The 21,104-nt window shown below is 34.2% G+C and overlaps 1 protein-coding gene across 1 annotated transcript; it reads right to left on the minus strand.

Moving 5' to 3' along the window:
* Positions 1-1,419: 1,419 nt before the first annotated feature.
* On the minus strand, positions 1,420-4,409 carry LOC141623147 (uncharacterized). Its single transcript, XM_074439216.1, has 3 exons — positions 4,118-4,409; positions 3,733-3,851; positions 1,420-1,768 (listed from the first exon to the last, which is right to left on the minus strand). Exons 1-3 carry the CDS (start codon positions 4,279-4,281, stop codon positions 1,761-1,763), a joined length of 291 nt encoding a protein of 96 aa, XP_074295317.1. The 5' UTR covers positions 4,282-4,409; the 3' UTR covers positions 1,420-1,760.
* Positions 4,410-21,104: the final 16,695 nt, after the last annotated feature.

Below are 21,104 nucleotides of genomic sequence, written 5' to 3' on the forward strand. Positions count from 1 at the left end.
CTTATCTCATCTTTTGAGGCAGGTTTCTGACAAGATTTGGGTTCCATCTCTATTCTCAACTCAAGTGTTGCTATTATTAAAGAGCATAATTCTTCCATGTTGTGATGGTGGGAAGTATGTAATGAAACTACTACCTTTACCTGAGTTCCTACAGTTTGATCAGGATTCTTGTTTCCAAGGTGAAAGATATAATTCAGGGTTGCAAAAGACTCTTTCTGCCCCCATACTTGTCTGTAAACCTGACAACTACTGTGCCAATTTGTGACTTGGACCACCCCTCATTTTTAATTTATAGAATGCATAAAGATCTGGTTTGTGGTCTTAAATTTTTGGGGTTCACATCTAACCAGATCCTTGACATTGTTCTCAGGCCATTCCCATTTCTAACCAGATCCTTTAATGGTCTGCAACTCTGCATTGCCCATCACCTGCAAGTTTGTCTACTGATTCTGCCACTTACATTCATCTCTACTTCTCAAGTTCCTCCAATAGCAGTCAAGGGATCGGAAATAAGCAACTATATCATAGTATTGAAAACACAGAGGTTGGTTCTAAATGACCATAGTAAAATGATATTGAGAATACAAGGAGTTAATTTGCACAATTTAACCATATTTCACAGCCAAAATAATATAGTAGTAAATCTTTAGCTCTATCACGGAAGGAAATTTTTGACATGGTTTTGGGTGAACATTTATTGATGTACAGTATATAGAAACAAATCCTACCATAGATACTGGCCATATCTCATATGGCATTGTGCCTTCATACAGAAACAAATCCTACCAAAAGTAAGTCGTATGCAAGACTTGTTAAACTTTCTTTATTATAAAAGCCACAGATAATAATAGATGATAATCTTAGATGGAAAGATAACATGTGCCATGCATTTGCAAAGTGTGTATCCTCAATATTTTCTGTTGAGATCGACAACACCTGTAGCTAATTCATAGCAGGCAGTATGTATGATGCTACGAATAAATAAACGAAATACCCAAGTGCCTTAAATCTAATTATGACTTGTGAGGCAAGTGATGGTAATGGCTTTAGTTACCTAGTTTTTACTAGGCATCAGTTATCTGGTAAAGCTGGAAGATGCTCATCATATCTGGGAAAACAGACTACCACACTTCAAATTAGCCATATACTCATTTAATTAATCTTTGTCAAGCATATTTACAGTGGCAGTCCATATCAATGACTTGAGATTAACAAGAATAATCTGTGTATTTCCCAATCAAAGAGCAAAGCAGATAAGTTCACCAACGCTTCACTTTAAAGTTATGCTTGGCAATCAAATAATTTACAGAATATAATAATGGAAATCGTGGACTTGTCATAATCTAGGGGTGGCAGGGCTGCAATGGTAGCATAGATCCACTTAAAGAGATAAGAGAGGGTACGTACACATGGCAGGCAAAAGTACAATGCTGACCAACAGCTCAAAAGAACAATGTCAACCAAAAAAAGATTCACAGCGTAACATCAACTTCTACAATAACATACCACTACAATTCTCTCAAGCTACACTATGTATCAAAAAGATTATTTAAACAAAATATCCTGAACAATAAGCTAATTATATTTTCTCCCTGGTTAAATTTAAAACAGGGACCTTTATAAAAAAAGAACAACGAAAAAGGTTGAAACCTACTTCTAAGGACTTCTGCAGCAGACATACCTCATGCAGTAGCATTTAGACTTAGTGTACCATTTCAACCTTTGGCTTCATAATTTTTTCTCTGTCAAGGCAGAGCTATTCAAGTACCTGAAGCATGACATAAGGGAAGTTAAGGTGTAGTTACTGCAAGTGTATGATACACACATTAAAAAAAATGTGCGTAACATAGGACATCATCAGGATTGAGAAACAAAACACATCCCTGCAAGCATAGTCATTATATTTGACCCAATGAACTAACTAGTAGCAAATCCATACAATGGAGTAAAGACATTCGATCGTAAAGCCATTAGTGTAGGCAGCCCTGGTTTGTCATGCAGCCCAGATGTGAGAAAATATAAGTGTGTGATTTCACATCTCAAGTCTCAACCAATAAACCAAGGTACCAAAGTGGAAGACAAATTACGGTAGAATGTCTAGTTGCGCAGGTAGTGACCAACAAATCAATTAATTAGTATTCCCTCCATTCAACTCCACTTTGCAGGTTTCTCATTTGCACACTATTCACAAGCGGACATTCAACTTCAATTTTCTCTCGATACATAAGTTAAAATATATTCATGTGGGATCTTATTTGATTCGTCTTTAAGAGTACACTAAAAATATCTAACTTTTATAATTTTTGCAAATACGTAGCTAAAGATATTTATCGCGTAAAACTCGCGTTGGCAAACGGGATAAAGCAAACATGTAAAGTGGAGTTGAATGGAGGGAGTATATGCTAAAACCAGTGCCAAGTAAACTAAAATTGCTATTGGAGTTATGGCTAAGTGTTCAAATTCCCTTTCGTTGTGTACACATCAGAACATACGAAAAGGAATATAGAAAAGAGATGAGCAAGGGTGTGAGGTAGGGAAAGAGTGTAGGAACAAGTTTCATACAAACTACACACACGATCATAGATAAAAATAACCTTGATTAATGAATGGACTGTGCAGTACCGCCCATCCTCGTGTGTCCTTCAATCTTGAAAGTTGAAACTAAAATAAAGAGCATGAAGTGTGGACTTTCAATTTTAATGTTTTTACTGCCCCTATCCAATAGATTATCTACATTTGGTTTTGGACCATTTTTTTATGCAGATACTTTCAGTTAAGCCCAATAACCTTTTTGCGCTTCCTATTCACTAACTTCACTCCATCCCCTTAAATCAACCCCCGCCGAAAAACACACCACCCTTCACTTGAAACCAACCGGCTGCACCCAGACCTGAAACAATCCCTACACCAACGATAAAAAAAAAAAATCCCCCACCCCTCAACCTGCTGAAAAAAAATTCCCCACACCCCAGAGGCCCAGAATGGTAGAATCACACTACCCCGCCAAAAAAAAAAGGCAACCCCTGTGACCCCGTCCTACGAGAACTGCTCCCTCACTCCCGATAACCCTAGTGTTCGTTTTGTCTTCATATATTTTGGGTTGGGAAGAAGGGGGGGCGTATTTTGACGGGTTGGGGCTGACTTCATGGATGGGTGGCTCATTTCTGGCAGGTTGGTAATGGTATGGTGGAGTACGTGGTGGTGAGATATGGTGATGTACGGCAGGTGGTAGTTGAAGGGAACGTTCGGGTGAGTATTTGGGGCAGTTGGATGGTGGGTGGTGGTGGTTAGATAGATTGTGGTATTGTTAGGGTGCTACGCGACACCAATTCGTGAAAGATAGTGATTGCAAGTTGCAACAATATTCTGTAAACAAATTGTCTACTAATCCCGGACATCTGAATTTGGTCAAAATCAATAATCAATGGTTGGTGCTACGAAACTTGGTCAAATTCTACCCATCTATCTAAAACATAATAAACGAAGATCACCCAAATGAATCGTATGTAACTTTAGTCATCATCAGCAACCACTCTATCGAATATAACAATAGCTTGACAAACTAAAACCTAAAGACAGCAAAAACATAACCAGGATTACATGAGGATGCAAGAAACATAGCAGAAGGCACAATTCCATTTTAAACAAAACAACTATTAAAACGAACTAATAACGATAGCATCGTAAAACAAAGAGAATAAAAGCAATCGAAACAAGTGTGAGAGAAGATACCCTGAGACAACTCGCAACAAGCCCTCACAGCGACTGCAACGTGAGACGTCAACCGTGCATCCGCAACTACACTATGCATCGGCATTAGCGACTGCGCGCATGCCAACACTCCAAGTGCCCTAATAATAGTGCACACCAAATCCATCAATACTAAAATAATTCGAAAATATTATCATTCATAGCACAATCACCATTATCACTATATATAATTATCGTCAGCACCAAAAAAAAAAAAAACTATATATAATTATCGTGTAAAATTGTCTTATTGATGGTAATAGGACCGTCTCACATTGTAAGAAGGTCTTATTGATGATAATTAATGAGTATTTACCAGCAATTATTATGATGCATTGAGTAATTAATAAATGGGCGAAAAGAGTACCTAGGGTTGGTGAAAGAAAGGCGGGGCGTGGAGGTGGCGGAATTAGGGAGGAGTGGTGGAGGCCGGCGACGAAATGCGGAGGAGTTGGTCGCGGAACGGCTGACCGTCGGCGATCTTGCGGCGTTGAGGAATGTTCGTGACATTGATCCACTACGCCACGCCATTTTTTGATGTCTATTGCGGTATTTGGTTGGCGACTGAAATTAGGACTTGAGGCAGCAAACTAGCAAACGGGGAAGTGGCAAATAAACCCGGTTTGACACTGTGTGTATTTCACCCCATGATTTTCAGTATGTGCATTTTAGCCCCACAAGTTTACCTTATGGTGCAAATCAATCCTGTTATAAATTTTCTTTATTTTTCAAATATAAAAATTAAATTAACCTAATTTATTACAGTCCGTTTTTCTTAAGACCATTACTTTTGGTTTGAAATAAGACGGGTAACATGTCAGCATTTTACAATAAAATGTTGTTATTTTCTGATAACATGTTACCATTATTGTTCACATCATTTTTAGGGTAAAAAATGACACCTCTAGTCATAACATTTTGTGAATTAATTGGTTACATTTTCTTAAAAAATGGCAACATTTTATCCGTCTGACAAATAAGACCAATAATGTCCGTCTGAAACAAGAATTTGTCAATTTATTAATAGAGTTTTTTTTGCTTTTTACCACCTATTAAGTCCTAAAGTTTACAAATTACCACATATTGAGTCCATATTTACCAATCACCACCTAGTTTTTTGCTTTTTACCACCTATTTTGCATTAGGTTGACGGGTTTTCTTATTTATCATCTCGCTTATATTTTATCGACTCTCTATTATTTACAATGACCAAACTACCCCTCACCTATTTCACACTCCCCCTCGTTATTTCACTCAGACACATATTCTATTCCTCCTTTAAACTCGGAACACAATTATACAACCTATTGAATCAATCGTTATTCAATCTTAGAACCCTAAAAATTGGGCATTTTTTTCACATTCAAGCAACAATCTGGTAGTTTGTCATGATCTCATCATCTCGTGGTAGACGATATTCAGCCTATTGAATCAATCGATAAAAGTCTAATCATCCCTATTGTCAATTCAAATTTCAGGTAGTTTCTTCCACCAATTCATTCTATAATCATGATTGTCTTAGCTGATTCATCAGTTGCAAATGGATCTTGTTTAGGTGCCACGGAAGGAATTGGAGCTTTTGGTAGTCCTCTTCCCTTCTTGTTGTTCCTTCACCTTACCTATATTTTAAAACCAAAACAATGGTAAAAGAAAACATTTAGTACCACTCTGACTGAATGAATGCCGTAATTATATTGGTTAACTAACAAATACAAGTATGATTCTCCATTAAAGATAAAGACACTAATGATGAAAGATAAATTGATATTCTACACCATAGGTATAAAAAGGCAGCCACTGTTGACTTAAGAAAATTTGAAGCCATAAATTGTTGAATTAAGAACAGAAATAACTGGGAAATTGATGAATTAATAAGATAACTTGCCCAGAAAATGTGGAATTAAGACGATAAATACACCATAATTTGTTGAATCAATAATAAAATTAACCCATAAATTGAGTTTATTAAGTCTCAGACATTAAAAATAGACATTAAAAATGACAAACTTTAGTATAATAACCAAGAATCAAGAAGAAAAAGAGGGAGAACTTGCCTTAAATTGCCCAGAAAAATGATGAACCCTAGATAGATAGACTTCAATTAGACTGGGGTTGGAGGTCGATTGATTATAGAAGTGTATGAGGGAGAGGGTGAGTGTGTGTTATAATATTTGGTAAGGGTAGTTCGGTCATTGTAAATAATAGAGAGTCGATAAAATATAAGCGAAGACGATAAATAAGAAAACCCGTCAACGTAATGCAAAATAGGTGGTAAAAAGCAAAAAAATTAGGTGGTTATTGGTAAAGATGGACTCAATAGGTGGTAATTTGTAAACTTTAAGACTCAATAGGTGGTAAAAAGCAAAAAACTCTTATTAATATTATATAACCACATATATCCTCTATTTACTAAATGAATAAGTGAAATTAGGAATTTTCCCGCTCAAATCACCCTCAACTACAAATTGGGCCTTAATAGTAAATAGGTTTGGTTATTCTCAAATATTGGGCTTAAAATTTTTTTTATTCTATATAAATGTTGGCCTACTTTATAATTCTTATTTCTCAATATTTGTGGAGAAATATATTACACTTAAATACTTTAGACTACCATATATATGTCAGTTTACAAGATTACTATATACTTTACTCATATAATTATTATTACATTTTAACCATAAATATATTTAAATTATTATATTAAAGAATTTTCTCCATTACAAATATCTTCGATCTCTTATTTGAAAAATACATCGCCGAAATACTAAATAGTGTGATTTTATAAAATACGAAAATCTCCCTAAAATACAACACCAAATATACAATATTTATTAAAATTAGTAAATGTAATGATATTTTGATTTTTCTATGTAAAATTGTCCTCAAGTTTTCCCTTTTTTATCTTAATAATTAATAGAACACGTCAATATTGTAGACCTTAACAGTAAATTTAAAGTGTAATTATTAATAATGCTCATTTCTCTATATATTACAATCTAAAATACCGTGCATTTGCACGAGATCTAAACTAGTTATTACTAATTTATTAAAACTCAATTTTACCCTCCTCTTATCACCACCACACCAGTCACCACCACACGCCTTCCTCAAACCACCATATTACTATCTACAACACCTACATCCGACCACCGCAAACCCGAGGTAAGTTCAAAATCACCATCAACCACCCAAGAAGATTGTCATACTCTACCTGTGATCACCCTTATCACCATCTCGTCCCAATCGAAAATCGATCCCCGACAACATAACCCATTATTCCTTAACTCTGAAAACCCATACTTTACCTATGGCGGGGTGGAATTTGTGTGTTACATAAGGGAAGTAGTGTTTTATTCGCCGGAATATATAGCCTTCAGTGTGCGGATCTGGGCGGTCAGGCGGTGTGTACTTGTGAAGTTAGGTGGTTGCGGTGTAAGGACCTGTGGAGGGTTATATCATAGGTGGTGGAGGCATGTGGTGGTGGTGTTTCTAGCACTTGTAATTGGGAGAGCAGTAGAGCTGTGAAAAAAGTGGGATTTGGGTCTTAAGGAATTAAGGGTAGTGGGAAGGGTAGATTAGTCCATACAAATTTCTAAAAAATGGGAAAACTAAATTGGAGACATAAAAAGGAGAAATATTTAAATTTTAAAATATGAGCCAAACAAACTTATGGGGGTAAATTACACCAACGGTTAAAGTAATGGGGTTGATTCGCACTTGTTAAAAGTTATGGGGGTGAAATGCACATAGTGTCAAACGTATAGGGCTTATTTGCCACTTCCCCGAACTAGCAAACTAGCAGCAGTTGTGCATACCCTTGCGGTAGGGCTAACTTGGTCTGTCGGCTGGCGCGGCTAGGTGGGTTATTGGTTTGGTTTGTCAGGTTCTGAGGTTTCGAAACGTCGTCGCAGTTTTGTAATGAACTAGTTTTTGAACCCGTGCACTGCACGAGTGGTAACGGAAAGTATTATTAAAAGTAAAAATTTATGTATTTTTTGGATTTATTAAATTATTAAACATTAGAAAATTTGACTTTGTCTCCCATACACTTTTGATAAGTTTAAGTTTATGTTCTCAGTTTTATTCGAAATATTCTGCTTTTTTTTCCTAGTCGACTTTTTAACTTATAAAAGGTGAAATCTGAAAAGTGGATCGAAAATTATTGTACATATCATAACATGTTTATTTACGCATTATTCATTTAATTTTTCTCATTGTTGTATGCTTTTTTTTCATATTACCCCAATCGTTTATTCTCCTCTCAATTCTCAACCTTCTCTCTCATTTCCTCTTTCACCCACCATCACGTGGATGTCTGGAAGCAGTGTTTTCCATCACTAACCAACTTACCTCGAGACTACACCCTCCACTGAAGTGGTGACCATACCCAACACCTCGGACATCAATATCCCTCTCAACCCCAATCTCAGCACATTTGCTCGTGGTTGTATATATATTATAGAATACTTAGGAAATTTTAGGTATATTATATTTATTTCTATTTCTTCTTAAATTGAATTATCAGAATAAAGTAAGATATATGTCAAGGTAATAAAATATTGTACTCTTCCGTTGTTTTCGTTAAATGACGCACTTTAATTTAGAGAAAGAATCAAAATTTATGATTAGTAGCAAACTTTACTCGGTCCGATCTACCCGTTTTATCAAGGTCTATACCCGTAAATCTTAACTCGCAACCTATAGCCCTAAACAACGCAAACTCGAAATGATTCAATAACTTGGAGTTAATCGACACAACCTGTTAAATTTATTTTCAAAACAAAAAAATGTATAAAAAGACATGATGTTAGTAAATGTTTTAAACAAAAGAAACCATACGACATTTTTGTAAGACATAATGAGATAATTAAATAAGTAATATTATATATAAGAAAGTAATCTTAGAAAATTAATTAAAATATTACTCGCTCCATCTTCTAATTAATATTTGTCCAATCCATATTTCTTGTTATGTTCATGCCAAAACACAAATTATAGTACTACGTACTTTATGTTAAATAAAACTATATGGCTAGATAAGGTGATAAATTTCTCGCTTCATTCATCCTTATGTTGTACTTGACCCTTATTTCTTTTTCCACAACAAAACAATATCAACTTTTTTAAATTTCTCTCTTTTATGGTATATATATGAAATTAATACCATGGCTAGATAGACACTATACACGCATTAAAAAGAGTATTTATTGTTAAATAGAAATGTTGCACGAAAAACCATCCATCTCATTTCTCAAGCTTGTGAATCTGTCTTGATACCATTGTAGTTGTAAAAATATGCATTAATATATAAGATCTGTCATTCTAAAATTTTATAAAGTTGTTAAAAATATAATTACATTCATAATTAACAGTATAAACTTAAGTGAAGTTGTACAATATATCACGCTTACACAAAAAAATTATGTTATAAACTTACCTCTTGAAAGGGATGAATCCTCTATTCCTCTCCATTACTTTTAAACTTATCTCTTGAAAAGGATGAATTCTCTCCCCAACCTTATCAAAACAGTTGACCGTGAAATCGTCTCGGAATAAATTTGGACCATTAAAAGATAATAGAAGGTAATAAAGAGAAGAAGGTAATAGAGAGGATATTTTTCACTTTTGAACAATTATTATCAAGAACAAAAATTAAAGCCAACTAATCAACTGCGAAGTATCATGGAAATGATACGGTTATTATTGAAGTATCATCTTCTCCATTGTCTGATTATAATTAGTATGACCACTTTCCATTACTCTGTATGTAAGTTGGTATTAAATTCACCCATTATGGAGACAAACTTTTCTTATATTGAACTAATAATTAAGGCATATATTTTACACACGGTTTTTCATAATGTTATACGGATTACTCGTAGTTACCAATATTAAGTGAATAAATACCAAATTGATTCAATTTGAATATTCTGTCGCGATTGTAGCTAAACTATAGGTAACTAGTTTTGGAGCCCGTGAAAATCACGGGATCGTTAATAATTGACTGTGTTTAAGTGTTTAATTTGTGAATAACTTATACGGAGTAGTCTCCCTCTCTCAATCATTTGTTTAATTTTAATTAAAAACCACTCCCAAATAATTTAAAAAAAAGGTAAATAAATGAACACGACTGAGGGAGCGGTATTTTAAAAGAAAAGTTTAATACACTCCAAAATTTGATTGTGGATGATACGCAAACCAAAATGTGAATAGCTTGGTTGTTTTGAAGCGAGTACACAATCCGTCAGATTGAATTTTCGGGTACTTCTGGTCTTATGGACAATCTTGACGTCATTGAAGTATTGGAACATGAATTTGCGCTCCATTGTCGCCCCTTGTTTTCAAAGGATTTAAAAATATGAGTACAACTTTTTACCAATAAAACAAAACATTAAAAGAAGTCACCCTTCCATATATGAACAAATTGCATTGAAATTTATTTTCTACTACATATGCAGTTAAAAACTTCATAACTTCGAAATATATAGCGTGATTACTTTTCATTCATTATCCTTTCTTTCTCTACAAAAATATAACCTTCTTATTACTTCACTTATAGTAAGTACACATATAGATATAGAATTTAAATAAATACTCCCGTAAAAATCCCAAAACTCGTACAATATGGATAATTATGCTAGTCTCGTAAAAATATTTCTTATTGGGTATGCAAAATAATTACGCAAAGTTCAAAGCACATCCATTTTAGGATCGCATTAACATATACATACCTCCTACAATAATATCATTAATTAAATTATCAAGTTAATTAATTGAATTGACACCTCCAATTAAGACTATTAAATATAAATACATGAAAAGAAAAGGAAAAAGGAGACACCAAATTCCAATAAAATACTCTAAATTACAGAGGGAACAAAAAAAACTGACTTTTGTAACGACGGGTAATGTTGGTTTGGACAACCTGGTATCAAATAATACAATATGAATTGATATTTTGATGAGATTTTATAGAAAGAAAATCAATGACTCTTAATTTTCTCGTTTGAGTTGCTAATAATTCTTCAATTGCCTGTTTAATTAATGGTTTTTCAATTGTCTCTTCAATTAGTGATTCTTCAATTGTCTCTTTATTATTTAATCATTGCTTTTACCGGTTTAAAGATTATAGAATATAAATGCATGGTTTTTTTCACCAACAAACATTGCATTTTGCCTCTTTATTGCTTGAATGAAGATACTGTTTTTATTGTCGTTTTGGTGCATTTTAAAGTACTTGGCCCTATGTTTATCTTGCAAAGAAACTGTCGTGAACTTTTATGTGAGAAACTTTAACAACTATCCAAATAATTCCAATGAAAGGTTACATATATTTAAAATATCACATTTTGTGTTATAATGTTATACTCCGTAGTATATATAAGATTAGATTTGGGACAAAAAGTAAGAGAGTAAAGTAAGGATCAAAACTTTATAGGTGAACTCTAGTAATTATTATTATTAGTATAAGATGAGTAAAACTAATTACACATTTCTCGGAATCACGCAATAAATCGAGATTTATGCATATAGGATTCTAAACATAGCTTCTTCATATTCGATCATTCATCAAAAATTATAATCAAAACAATAAAATTATACTTCATATGTAATATTAGCCGTTCCTAATTCAGGAGGAAATAAAATATAAACAAATCATTCAAAAAAAATATTTATCCAAAAAATGTTGTGAGTTATAAAATAGTATATTTGATGGAAAAAAAATGATTTAAAAGCTTGAAAGCATTGGAATTGAAACAATGAATTGGAGAATAAGAATCTGTTTCTAACTAATTACTATTTATGCATATTATAACACTATGATAAGATCAAATTGACATGTGCATCGTACTTTAATAATTTGGCTAAACAATTTAATTTGTAACATGCTTGACAAAATAAAAATAGAACATAAGTGTTACAAAGGAGAATAAAGTGTAGGAAAGAGCGAAGGACAATAATGCAACAACATGTCAACAACTTATTAAAGATTTTTGCTACCATTCGATATTTCTAATACACCATTGTAGAAACAAAGAAAAACTGACAAAAATGAAAGAGTCATCCAAACCAAAAAAAAATCTGTAAAGAAGATTCATAGCTATTATTTCGAATTTCGTGCATTGTTATTGATATGTGACTATGTGAGTATGTCATCCTCCTATAATATTAATACAAACACCCAAAAAAAAACTAATAAAATTCTAATTAATTCGAAACATAATAAAAATAAAAAGTGAACAATTAATTTAGTTCTCATTGTATAGTTTACCTACCAAGTTTTTGAATAAAGTTGAAAATTCATTCTCCTGCAATATTAATATAAACACAAAAAAGTAACTAATAAGATTCTAATTAATTCAAAACATAATAAAATAAAAAGCGAAATAATTAATTTAGTTCTTTAGATATAACTTACCTACCATTTTTTTTAATAAAGTTGAAAATTCATTCTCCTGCAATATTAATACAAACAAAAAATAATAACAAATTAATACAAAACATAAGAAAAATAAAAGACGAAATAATTATTTTACTTTTCTATGTATACTTTAGGTGCTAATTTTTTGAATAAAATTGAAAATTAGGGTGAATATAATAGTTATATAAATGAAAAATTCTATTACAAATTCTCTCAAAATTTTATGAATGAAAGAAAAATAAAAAAATATGGTACATAAATACGGAGTATATATAGTAATGATGAAAGGGAAGTTAAAAGGTCATTTCATTAAATAAAGAAAATAATGGTTAAATAGATAAAGTAATTAAATAAAAAAATTATGAGAGGGGATCAATGGTTTACAATTTTTTTTTCTTTTTTTTTTTGTGTGTGTTTATACCTTCTATTTTTTAAATTTTTTTACCTTATATTTTTTTTATTTTCTTAAATTGGTAATCCATATCACTTTTTTTTTTACCATGTCACTTTAAAAGTTGTCACGTCACAATAAAACTTGCAATGTCACATTTTTTAAGTTAGCCTTTTAATAAGATTTTATAGATAGAAACTATTATAGGTTTTATAGCCATTATACAAGCATAAATTCCAATATTTTAATTTTATTTTTAATTTATTTTGTGGTACTATTTAATTAGATAATTTATTGCCGAGAAGCTCAAGAGGTGAATTAAATAGGAAAAAATGTTAATGAAAATTATGGGAGCTAACTGTTAAGTAATATAAAGAGTTTTAATCAATTTATTAACATATTATATTATAAAAATTAATTAAATAGGAAAAAAATTTAATTAATTTGGTGGGTGTTAAGTATTATGAAGAGTTTTAATCAATTTATTTTCATGTTTAATTAAAAAAATGAATTAAATAGGAAAAAATGTTAATAAAAATGGTGGGTGGTAAGTAATATGAAGAGTTTTAATGAATAAGTTTTAATTAATTTATTAACATGCTTTATTACAAAAAATTCAATTTTAATTATAAATTATAAATTTTATTAACATGTTTTATCACGAAAATTTCAATTAAAATGTCAATATTAAGTATAAATTATGAAATTTTGATGTAAATTTCTAAGGTTTACATAAATTTGGGAAAAAAATATATTTAATATACAAAAATCATTTAAGAATATAGATAATATCTTTTATATAGATAAGTGAACTAAATTAATTTATAGATAAATGAATTAAATTAATGCCATGTAATAATAAATTAATGCCTATTTTTTAAATGAGCAGAAAAAGGGGGATTCTCGTTGTCGGTAGGAACAGTGATGATAAGAGACGAGGTAATTGGGTATGAATGTGCGTGTGGCATTTGGGTTATGCGGCTGACGTGAGCTTCAAATGTCTGCGTGACTTTTTTTTTATCCTACGTGGCATTGTCTACGTGGACTTAATTGGACATTTTAGAGTAGCCTTTTAATAGTATTTATAGATTTAAGCACTGGCACCAAATTGATTCAATTTGAATATTCTGCCGCGATTGTAGCTAAAATATATTAAGTGTCATTTCCAATTCCATTTATAATGGTTGATCTACTGAAGGCTGCTTGATTTATGATTTATTTAATATATTATATATTATATTTTATTTATTTTGAATTAGTGGTAGAAGATGGCAAAAATAACGTACAATATTTGTTTCCAAAGCTATAAATATTCCTTTATATTTGCTAAAGAACTTTCTTCTCTAGCAAAATCTCAACCAATTGCATTCTCAGTTCAAATAGGAAATGAATACTAATACATTTTTTTTACAAAAATTCTTAGGTCCTCCAGGAGAACCATTAATGTGTCCTCCCAAACTCATAAGAAGCCTTCATACCCATTTAAAAGTTATGAATATAAAGATAAATATAAGGAAAATATTAGCATAAAGGCTTTTTATTGGTTAGAGAGACACATTAATGGTCCTCCTAGAGGACCTAAGAATTTTTCCTTTTTTCTTTTATTGAGGGAATCACGACTAAAATATTCTCTTAATTTTAAAGATTGCTATTAATGCTAGCTAATCTCTAGCTGCGTATCAAGATTGTGGGAAATTATTAATTGTTTCCAAAATTTGTTATTGTTTAAATATTCTAATTATTATGTTGATAATTGGTATTTAATAATTTATCTATTTTACTGGATATGACATGTGGCGATGACACGTGGCAAACTGTATTGGGGATTTAAAAAATTCGATATGTGGCAAGTAAATGAGGTGTGACACGTGACAATCAAAGAAGCAGCCGGTTGTTGCTTTAATATAATATATGATCGTCGACGTTTTTTTTAAAATAAGACCATCACTACCCTTGCTCACTCTCTCTACTCTATTCCCTCACAAATCCTCCCAAAGTACAAACTTAAAAAAAAAAATCAAGACTTTGTTAATCTAATTCAATGTTAAATAACGAACCATCTAAATCATCGATAAGTCTAATTAACTACTTAATAATCTGTGGAATTGTAATTTTTTTCGTTTGAATCGGACATTGCCTACTAGGCTAGTATGAGTCGTTGAATCGGACATTGCTTAATCTGAATCGATTATGAATGTGGACGTTGAAATTAGTATGAATCGAATTGTAATTTTTTTTTTTCTCGTATGAATGGGACATTGAATCTGCACGTCTCCAATGGACACAAACGTTGAATATGAACGTCCTCAATGGACAGACGTTGAATGTGCACGCCCTAATGGAAATAGACAATGAGTATCCACTTCTGGGCTGGCCATAGACGATGAATCTGGACGTCTATTAGGCGTTGCTTCTGGGCGTCATTAGTGGGAGCGGACGTTAGACCTGGCAAAAGTAACTGATAAGTCCATTTTATATACATTTTGACCCCCCTACTTTAGCTCTATTATATTTTTCATTTGCACTAATCTAGTGGTTTTATGAGCTAATATTGTGTTCTAGTTGTCTTTGTATGGTTTGTCACATTTTATAGGAACTTGAGCTTTTAGGAGCTTATTTCTAACAAATTTGCAAGAGCTAGTACACAAGGCTAAGTGTGGAGCATAAAGATATGAATTAAAATGAGAAATGCAAAATGAAGTCAAATGCAAATTCAAGCCCAAGAGTTGAAGTCCAACTAAGGTGGAAATATTGGATGCTAAGTGAAGCTTATGATGCTAGTTGAAGAGTTTAACCGGGTGATTAAATAAGGCATTAAACACCAACATAGGATTCTTGTGCTAATTAATCACGGATTAAAGAGGAAAAGCTGGAAACATCACGACCCCGATCGGGGTTAGCCCCCTCTTGATTGTTTACGTTACTCCCTTTACCCCTATATAAAAGGGTGTTGATCCGGCACTTCCTACACACTTCTTACATACCTTTTAAACCACTTTTATACTTTTATTTTAGTTCTTAGTTTAGGTTAGATTAAGTTTCCCTTTATTATCTCCTTTATGTTATAAACAATTTCTTTAAGCATTTCAATTTATATTACAAGTTCATTTACAATTTTCATTTCAAATATTTGTTCTTCTATATTCAAGTTCTATTTCCATTGTCAAGGTAATTTCATTTCTAGTATTATTTTGTTATTTCTTAGTATGTTTATCTTTATCATTTCATATGTCATTAGATTAGTTTTCATTATGCATAAGTAATTCATTTGTCTAGGGAATAAGGGAAACCATGCATAAGTAATTCTTACAACTGTTAAATTAGGTTGATATAATATTGTCTAATTGTTTTTATTACATGTTTGTATCGTCACGTTTAATCTTTGTTTAAAGGCCTTTTTCATTGATTAAGTTTGTTAATTCGTTCTATAAGTCGAGAGGCACGGAATCGGATTAGACTAAGCATGTGTAGTAGGATGACCTAGTCATAAACGAGAGTTTCTCTAGGACCCGGTCTATGGTTGACACTAATATCGTGAGGTGGGTATCTCTAAGCCTAAACAATTAACGATTTATCAACTCCTATGTTTAATTTAAACATTTACATAATTTGCATGTGTGACCCGACCTCCCTAGACTATTTCTTCATCATTATTGTTTTCTTTCATTATCCAACCAATCAATCATACGATAGCCGACCTTGATAGAATTCACCCCATAACAACTAATTAACAACTACCGTCTCTCTGTGGATTCGACCCCTACGTACTACATTCATTTGTGTCCAGGATATTTTATCTTTGCATACGTGTGCGATAGCCTATCAGTAACCCGACCCGAAAAGACTGACCCGAGACCCGAAGTGACCCGAACTACATCACCCGAATGTAACCCGAAAACCGAATTGACCCGACCCGACCCGAACATGACCCGAGTTTTATTGACCCTAACTGACCCGATCCGAAAATGACCCATTCCGAAACCACCAAACCCGAAAATGACACGACAAAATATAACTCTAATTGAACCGAAAAGACTTGAAATGACTATTTCTCTATTATTCATTGACCCGAAAATGATCCGACCTGAAACAACCCGACCCGCTTGACCCGAAACAGACCCGACAACAAACCCGAAATAGACCCAAAACCCGAAAAGACCCATCCCGACCCGAATTAACCTGAACTCAATGAGAGACCCGAATTGACCCGACCCGAATTGGCCCGACCCGTTGACCCGTTTTGCCAGGTCAAGCGAACATGGACTCTAGGCGTCCCTTAAGGGCCTGGACGTTGGGTATCAACGTCCATCACCCACCACGACGTTGAATTTCAATGTCCCCTTCCCTCAACGACTATGAATGTCAACGTCCCTCACCCTGCTTAGCGTTGATTTTCAGCGTCCATCGCCCCTCTATAACAACCACCAAATATGACCTTGAACAACTACAACAACAACAAGAAACACAACGACAACAACAATCAGCCAGCAACGACAACAACTGTACAATCGAATTCAACAATAATATTAATTAAAATTAACCAATTAAATCTATAAACCAAATTCTTCCTAAACTAATTCATAATAAACAAAAGATATGGATGTGTATTACTTACTTGTGGTGGTGTTGCGGTGGTCGGTGTTGGTGTTGTGGTGGTGTTCGGTGGTGGTGGTGGTTGTAGGTTAAAAAGGAACCGAGTTGAGTGATTGAAAGAGAGGGCAGAAGGGACTGAGATGAGGTGGCGAGTGTGGCGGGTGTAGGTGTGCTGGTGGTGGTCTGTGGTGGTGGTGGTCAGAGGCGGCAGTGCGATGGGTGTGGGTGTGGTAGTTTGGCTGTTGTTGGGCTGAAAAGGGAAAGGGAATGAGAAAATAGAGTAGAGAGAGTGAGAAGGATAATGATGGTCTTTTTTTTTTTTTTAAATATCGACGATTCGTTACAAAACGTCGACGACGTTTCGCAACCCGGTTCTCTTTTAAAGGTAAGCCTGTTTGGCTTGTTTTCGGCTTTCCCTTTTTACGTCCGTGTGGCGCAAGTGCATCTTGTTCCCCTCACTTGTCAGATCAAATGTCTCGATGGTCTTTGAGAGTCTCGTGTCATGTAGATGTCGTGCATGATGAAGTTCATGTCCTAGCTATTGCTCTCCACCAACATGATGTTATCCGACATCTCATCTACCGTATTAGTTTAATAGGAAGTTGTAATTTTATTTTCAATAATGTTGTATGTATGTACGATTCTGCTTGTATGTAAACATCTTATCTTTACTGTTGCCAAAAAAAAGAGTATGTGTTCCTTCGTAAAATTACTGCATAAACTCATAAAGTAAGTGAGTAGGGCTCTAAATGATCTGGGAAGGTTCGTAGATTTCTCAAGATCAGCTCGGCTCGAAATTGGTCAAAACTGATTTTGAGCCGATTTTGAGTCGAGGTTTACCAAATCCGAGCTTAGTAAAACTCGGAGCAGAAGCTCGTTTAGACTCTTTTTTTCCCCCTTATTATCACTTAATTTTAACATTTTACAATTGTTTTTATTCTTATTAAACTGTTGTTTTAGCATTTATGATTATATTTTTATTATAGTTGATAGGTATTTTATATTTGTATTTTTCTTAAAATATATTTATTTTTTAATTTGACTTAAAAGTTAAGTAAAGTAAAAAATCATGATTTATTAATTAAGCTCGAGAATAATCCGAGATGATTCCGAACTTTAATATTTTAAGCCTGTAAAATTCCGAGCCAGTTCCGAGCTCAAGCTCAAGTTTCTGAGCTGATTCCAATCCAACCGGAGCTCAAGCTCAAAAATTCTCAGTTACACCGCTATAAGCGAGCTAGTTCTACGAATAAATTAGTGAATTATATAATTTTATAATAGAGGTCAATAATAATAATAATGATGATGATAATGATGATTTATTATAATAATAATAATAATAATAACAATAACAATAATAATAACAATAACAATAACAATAACAATAACAATAACAATAACAATAACAATAACAATAACAATAACAATAACAATAACAATAATAATAATAATAATAACAATAATAATAATAATAATAATAATAATAATAATAATAATAATAATATGGAAGTGAGGAGTTTCCATGATTCTAATCAGTCGGGGGAGGTGGTTATTGAAGTTGATGATGTTCAAAGTGAGTTGGACTACTGGCATAACACGTTAGTGGGACAATTCTTAGGTGGTAAACCTTCAATTGTCCAGGTCAAGGAATTTGTCAATAAACAATGGAACCATGTCACCAAACCATCTATGCTCTATTTCAAAAAAGGGTGGTTCTACTTCAGATTCTCTTCAGTGGAAGACATGAACAACATCTTAAGGGGTAATGCTTGGAGTTTGAGCAGACACTCACTCCTTCTAAAACAATGGACTCCTCTTTTCCCAACTCAGCTGGATACTATCTCCAAAGTGCCGAGTACAACTTCTTCCTCATGGTAAGGTGACGGAAGGAAAAAGAATATAAATCAACCGGAGGCTCTACATACCTTAGCCTCTCCAATAGCCACACTTGAAGGATCCTTGGGGATCCGAAGGAGGGAGCTTGTTCGAAAGAGCCTTCCTTGTCCAAAGCTTGGATGATCTCTCCAAGCACCAACCATGATGGATCTCTACCATGCTCCATTTGCTCAACCACGTGGATAAGGGTCATGCTACCATAACATTTCGGCCCCTCCTTCTTCAAAACATCAACAAAGAGGTATACATGGACAAGGCAAAAGGCAAGAGCCCTTCTCCTAGCCACCTCCGAAACAATGACATCTAATCGATTTGAAAAGATGTTGATAAGGGCCAACATATCCACACCATGTGGAGCAAGAAGGAAGTTGACTTGACTTGTTGACAAACCCAACATGGAACGGAATTTATCCTTGTAGCACAACCGAGTTGGAGGAAGCCCCGGAACACAACCTGGCCACCCACCAATGGCTCCAACTTCTTCGGCAAGAGGACAAATTTCACTTTTCGGGAAAACGAAAACATGGTGTTTCGAATCCCAAAACCGAGAACATGCTTCAAGAAATTAGGGTTGCACCTTGACTTGACGGAGCACCAACAATTGACCAACTCCCATGCAAATGAGTTGATACATTTCGGGAGGCGACAAATCCCGACACCATTGTCGCAATGCATTCTCAAAGGCATCCATAAAATATTTTTGTGGAAGAAGAAGAAGAAGTTTTGTAGAGATGTTCTTGTGTTTCGAATGATGAAACAATGAAGCACAAACATCACTATTTATACAAAAATGATCAGCGCATTTTTCAGAAAAAGGGGAGAGCTGGCTTCCATCGCCAGGCAGCTCGCGCCTCTTTGGGCCTTCCCCGAGATTCCCACTGTTGACTTGTCTCTTTCAACTTGTGTTCTCTCCTGACACCTCAAACCTTCCGCAAGGACGCTCGCGCCTCTTCGGGATGATCCATGGCGTTTTTGTGTTTCCTTACACTCACATTTAACATAAGACAAATGAGAAATGAAACGTCAAATAAATAGGAGAGGTAATAGGAAATAACAACCTCAAAACTTACCAAACTCCTCGCCGTCCTGTAAGACAGGTGGCTCTCTGCCGCCCAAATGAGATTTCTACCATCCCATTTCTCAGCCCACTCGGGTGCACCCACAAGCCGGCGACTGATGCGTGCTCTTTACATATGATACTTCCCTTCATTTAGCACGCATTTTCATGGTTTATTACGACCATACACTATTATTTCCTCCCATTTCTCGCTACTGGGTAAGTTGTGTGACTTGTGCAGGTTTTAGGTCCGAATGTGCGATTATGAGCCAAAACCCTAATTAAGGAAGGAGATGAGTCCGTGTTCGACCTTGTGTTAAAAGCTGTAGACGGACGACCAATGAAGAATTGCTCTGTCAATCGACAGAGGAATCCAATTTCGATCGACAGAGGAAGATGTCCATCGACATTCATGCCGTCGTCACAGGAAGATCTATTTTTGAGCTTGTAGATACCCAATATCTGCTGAGACTCCAACACACACCCGATGATTATCGGACTATAACATGCTTTGGAATCGCGGCGTTTGATCGACAGTTTGTGTACAACTTTACGTCGGAAAACTTAAAACGATTTCGAAAATAAATCATTTCAAAACATTTCAAAAATACCTGGAGTGTTTAATGCACGACGACGGGGTCGCAATGACACTAACTAGAGTCAAAACCGACACCGTACCAAAAACCGACTCAAAAATTCAAATCCCGACTCCAACAACGAGTCAAACCGAGTCAACCACAAAAAACGAACATTCAAAACCTTCTATGCTAAGATTTCCCGGATTTATGTATGGTCAAGTACCAAACATATGACTACAAATCCTAGGATAGAACAAATCATGATTGCTCTTGTGTGAAAGCGACAAGACAACTCGAAGACCCGCGACGTGGCTCGCGCCTCTTTGAGCAGCTCAGGTGGCCACGTCGCTCAAAACTCACACAACCACTCATTTTCCTATAAATACCCCTCAAATGCCCCCATTGGAGAACTTACGC

Source organism: Silene latifolia, chromosome X (assembly GCF_048544455.1).
Source record: "Silene latifolia isolate original U9 population chromosome X, ASM4854445v1, whole genome shotgun sequence".
Classification (NCBI taxonomy): domain Eukaryota; kingdom Viridiplantae; phylum Streptophyta; class Magnoliopsida; order Caryophyllales; family Caryophyllaceae; genus Silene; species Silene latifolia.

What these genes read in the sequence shown, in the direction of transcription:
- LOC141623147 (XM_074439216.1), bottom strand. Translation starts at nt 4,281, where the DNA reads ATGGCGTGGCGTAGTGGATCAATGTCACGAACATTCCTCAACGCCGCA. An exon ending in CTTTCTTTCACCAACCCTAG is followed by an intron (nt 3,852 to 4,117) that starts GTACTCTTTTCG and finishes CACTATTATTAG; the next exon opens with GGCACTTGGAGTGTTGGCAT.